Here is a 5,000-nt window from a genome sequence, read left to right on the forward strand (position 1 = left end):
GCTGACGTGTCCCTTGACCATATTAGGTACAGCAGGTATATGAACTGATATCATGTGTCCGGCGAGCCATTGAAAATGCTGCAAATCTGATATCCATAGTCCAGTTTTTAATATATATATATATTAAATATATAACTTCATTTTCCCAATAATCTTTCCATCATGATGTTTGTTCACGTGGACCAAACGGATTAAACTGACTTTTTTTGTGATACATTCTTAGGCTGGTGGTAGAAGGTGAATGTGTTAATGTTTACCACACATTGGAAAATTCACGAGTTTATCATCAAAATGAACTGGACCGAGTTGAATTCGGTCTTGAGGTAGGACTCTGTTCCTAAAATCAATACCCCTAGTCAGAAGAGTCATTGCAGTTGAGAGCAGCTCGAATAGTTGGAAAGGAAGTCTTTTGAGAAATGCAGTCTTGAATAGGATTTGATAAACCGTTTCGTTACAGATTGTAGCACGAACTCGCGAGAGACTAGTGGTCACTGGGTGTTTTATACTAAATTGCTGATGGAGTCACACTGTAGCTTCTAAAGAATCTGTGGTGGTGCGACGGTGGATAAATGAAGGAGGGAAATTTTGTTGTATAAATAACAGTTGGTAACGGTAAAATTACTACAGGTAGTATGGCACGTTTTTAGAGTCAAAATTAAAATATGTGTTCGGCAATTCAAACATTCAATTTAGCCTTTCAAACCGTCATTTTAGAAATTCAACAATTCAAAGATTCATTTCGATAATTCAAACCTTCAATTCAATTGAATATTTGAGTTGTCGAATTGAAAGTTTAAAGGCGTGCATGTTGGAATTTTGAAGCTTTGAATTGAAGAACTGAAGGTTGGAATTGCCAAATTGAGGGTTTGAATTTCCAAACTGATAGGTTGGAATTGCCGAACTGAATGTTTAAATTGCCGAATTGAACGTTTGAATTTTGTCACTAACAACGCGCCATAGATTAGAGCGCTGAAGTTTCGAGCGTTAGGTTGTAATGACTTTACATGATCGGCCGGGCCTCTGTGGGGTCTTGATAAACCGTAAGATAGGGAGGGAGCTAAGGGCGAGAACGTCGATGACAACGGATACGAGAACGCCACATACAATAGGTATGATGAACCAAAACAAGGAGTCTGCACGCCCTACACGTGTGTTTTACTTTTTAGTGTATTTCTAAGCCGTTGTCGTCTTGACAACGACGTGAAATGACCAAATTTGAGGTTACGTGTAGGGCACGAGTACCTCACGGTAATTTTCATTTTTCTGTCCAAACATCCACACTGTTCGTGCCAGTTTTTTACTCTTGGAATGTTGAAGCACACCTTCCAAAGCGAACTACTTGTAGTAGTCTTTAAATTAGTACAATAAATGGGAAGTAGTATTCAGTTTTAAACAGCGTTCTCGTAGCTGTCGGTGTCCGAGTCTTCCTCGCTTAAACTCCCAAATTTTGTCACGGACACGATGGGTTTTTTGTTTTGCCATTCTGGAAAATTTCTTATTGCCAAATTAAAAACTCCAATATCGTGGGAAAAAGCATTTTCCCTAGGGACAAAAACCCAACGAACCCTCGAGTATAAGTCGCTTATCGCACGGGATATATTTATCCGACCATGGGGAAATTCAGGAAACCATATTCGTATTCTCAGTATTGGAGTGGAACTAGCTTGCAATAGAGGCTAATGCTTGGGAATATGTTAAAGAGTATTTGCATTTGAAAAGATTCCTCTGCATTAGCCTCCGTTGCGACCTAGTTCAAACCCTATACTGAGAATACGAATATGGTTAATTGACAGCAGGTCCAACAGTTAAGAAATGGTAAGCGTGCAGCGTGCAAGTATCGAGTTATGGACGCACGCGGGAGGTTGCTAAGCACAAGAGAAGCGTAAGGACTGATGCGCTCGTGACGGCATTTTCTTCTTAAGTTAGATCGCACGTCAGCTGTCGTCAGCGAGCGTGCATTGATGAGCAAATAGTAAATGATCAATTGGCCAATCAGAACGCGCGTTTTATCCAAGTTATGTTATAATGTTAATTAATGAGAACTCAATGAAATCTGTTTGTTGCTGTCGATAGGCTGGTCCTCTGGTCGAGGCTATCTTGCACAGTTTTCCGGAGTATATCAAAGTCAGAGATCTTCCACACGACGATATCAACTTCAAAGTAAGCTCTGTTTTTTTTATTGTTTCGTCGAGAAATTCTGTAATCGATTATTAAGTTAGTTCACCTGCTGAGATGCGTCATAGCGACGTCATAACGCTCATCATTCATGTAAATTCATTCGTTAGCTGTGGACTTGGCCGACTCACTGGGTAAATACCAAATCGTTTCTTATACTTTATTATCTGTGCATTTCATAACAATGTAACTTCCTTTTAGGATTCGAACGCAATTCTCGTATTGTCTGGCCCTAAAGTCGTCAATAAAGATGTTTGATAACAGTGAACCAAAAACCCGCAACTGACGAAACAATTTTTTTATTTTATGTACTGTTCTAGTTAACCCTGCGATGGACTAGCATCCCATCCAGGGGGGGAGTAGAAATACTCCTAGTCGCTTCATTCTACAGTGAATAAAATTTTAACGTTATTTTACTCAACTGCTATTCTTTGTACACAAATCGAATTACACCGATGGAAAAAAACGTAGGCGATGTGTTATGGCAGCTGTCGTAAGGTAAGATGTGATTTGCTAGCTACCAAAACCGAAAAGAAAGGACGAAACGAGGTTGCGCTTCAGGAAATGCGTGCTCGAGGGCGGGCGTGTAACCAGGCTTGCGTGCGTGGATGCGCACATCAGTTGGTTGGTCAAATAGTTGGCTTCAAAATCTAGATCACGCGTTACGTCGGGCTTCATGGTTGCCTTGTTTGTGGATGAAAAGAATAGATCTTCCGTTAGCTACTTGCGTTTATTGTTCGTTCACCAGCATCTGTATTCTTAATTGTGTTTTCTAAGGTTTCTTGAACTCACCCCGAAGCTTGCTTATCGTTTTGAAGACTTAGTGCAAGCCTAACAGACTACGAAACATGAATGAGGATAAAAATGTTGTGGGGAAACCGGAGATAAGCGCCGGCCTGATGGGCCTTCTAGGCTCGTAGCAGACTTTACCTAGTTAACTTGTAGATAAGACATAAAAACGTCCGGCTGCCTTTGACATTTTCTTAGCATGATTTAAATGTATTGGTATTCATGTTTGTAGTTGTTCTATTTCATGTTTTCAGGTGGATTTAGTCACGGTGCTCTATGAGAAAGGGGTCCTCTCAAGGAAATGATGAAGAACTAACACTCCAATGTCATTGGGTAGATTATAGTATGAGGAAATTATGCAAAAAGTGATAGAGATTTATGAGGTCTGAAGGTGCCTACCTCCCCTTGTCCAAAGTTTCAATCTTTCCATCCTTGAAGTGCGTAAGAATCTACACGGAGTGCATCCATTTAAGTGATATTCAATGACAAACGTACATCGACAAGGGCTTTGCATTTATATTTATTTAAGAGTGATTATAAATGAATATCAATAGCTGTAAATTAAAAGAAAATACCGGTGAATAAAATTTTAACGTTATTTTACTCAACTGCTATTCTTTGTACACAAATCGAATTACACCGATGGAAAAGGACGCAGGTGATGTGTTATGGCAGCTATCGTAAGGTAAGACGTGATTTGCTTGCTACCAAAACCGAAAAGAAAGGACGAAACGAGTTTGCGCATCAGGAAAAGCGTGCTCGAGGGAGGGCGTGTAACCAGGCTTGCGTGCGTGGATGCGCACTTCAGTCAGTTGGTCAAATAGTTGACTTTAAAATCTAGATCACGTTACGCCGGACTTCATGGTTGCCTTGTCTGTGGATGAAAAGAATACATCTTCCGTTAGCTACTTGCGTTTATTCGTTCACCAGCATCTGTATTCTCATCTGTGACTCTAGTAATTGGTTTTTAACTATCATTAGTATCACCCAACTGGTGGACTAATGCAAATCCTGCATTTTAATTGGCTACACTACTAGAGGCCTATTGGTAACAGTCCTCGAGTAGCGAAGAGCGTGACGCTTTCTTTCGTTTTATTCCCAAATAAATATTTCGTCAACTTGCATTTGCTAACTTAATTATTGCCTTTTCTCTCCGACTAGTTGGGTGATACTAAAACAATTAGACCCTTCGCCCTCAAGGGCCACGGGTCTAATTGTTAAATAGCCTCAAGCCTTTCTGACGTGTGCTGTAAGATCAAGTAGATGATGCATCTACTTAGCAGTCTTTGTGACAACTTGCTTAAATAAAAACAATGAATCATTTATGCCACTTCTCAAATCTCCCCCTTACTCATCTAATAGGCTGATTTAGCAAACAGAACGGGAACGTCAGTGGCGACGTCGCGCGCAGCAAAACTACCAATGAGAATTTAGAATAGAGAAGAAAAGAGTGGAGTATATTCTATTCTGAATTCTCATTGGTGTTTTTTTCTGCGCGCGCCGTCGCCACTGACGTTCCCGTTCTGATGCTAAATCAGCTTAATGTTGATTCTATGGAGCGGACGCTTGCATTTAGTCCCATACCTCAGAAAGCCCGAACATTCTTCAGAGGAGCAGGGTGGATTGGGGCTTGAGGGGAGGAGTGGGTGATCTCTCACTGTGGCTGCACAATACACCATATTCGTATTCTCAGTTATCGGACTGGAACTAGCTTGCAATGGAGGCTAATGCGGGGGAATATATCGAAAAGCATTTACATTTGAAAAGATTACCCCGCATTAGCCTCCATTGCACGCCATTTCCAAGTGTTCATATCTGCCTCCTCTTCAAAGCGAGTCTTAAGCGCGAAGTTGTTCTTTCTTTCATAGTTAAAGTGGAACTTCGCACTTAGACTCGCTTTAAGGCGTGAACTTGGAAATGGCCAATTGTAAGTGAAGGCCACATTAGGGTTAAGGATAAGCCTTTGATAAGGGAGTACGGTTACATTCGGTTTCTGACGTCGACAGTCAGCGGTTCGTCAAATGGCAACCAAACAG

General features: G+C 40.9%; 1 protein-coding gene across 1 annotated transcript in view; it reads left to right on the forward strand.

The window, feature by feature from the left end:
• Nucleotides 1-3,536, forward strand: part of LOC137978799 (ribosomal oxygenase 1-like) — a 14,356-nt gene extending 10,820 nt beyond the window's left edge. The window contains exons 13-15 of the mRNA XM_068825870.1: nucleotides 224-323; nucleotides 2,074-2,160; nucleotides 3,219-3,536. Of these exons, the coding sequence (XP_068681971.1) occupies nucleotides 224-323; nucleotides 2,074-2,160; nucleotides 3,219-3,269 (238 nt within the window). The 3' untranslated portion in view covers nucleotides 3,270-3,536. The remainder of the gene's footprint in view (nucleotides 1-223; nucleotides 324-2,073; nucleotides 2,161-3,218) is intronic.
• The last annotated feature ends 1,464 nt before the right edge of the window (nucleotides 3,537-5,000 follow it).

This window comes from Montipora foliosa, chromosome 12, assembly GCF_036669935.1.
Source record: "Montipora foliosa isolate CH-2021 chromosome 12, ASM3666993v2, whole genome shotgun sequence".
NCBI classification, from domain to species: Eukaryota; Metazoa; Cnidaria; class Anthozoa; order Scleractinia; family Acroporidae; genus Montipora; species Montipora foliosa.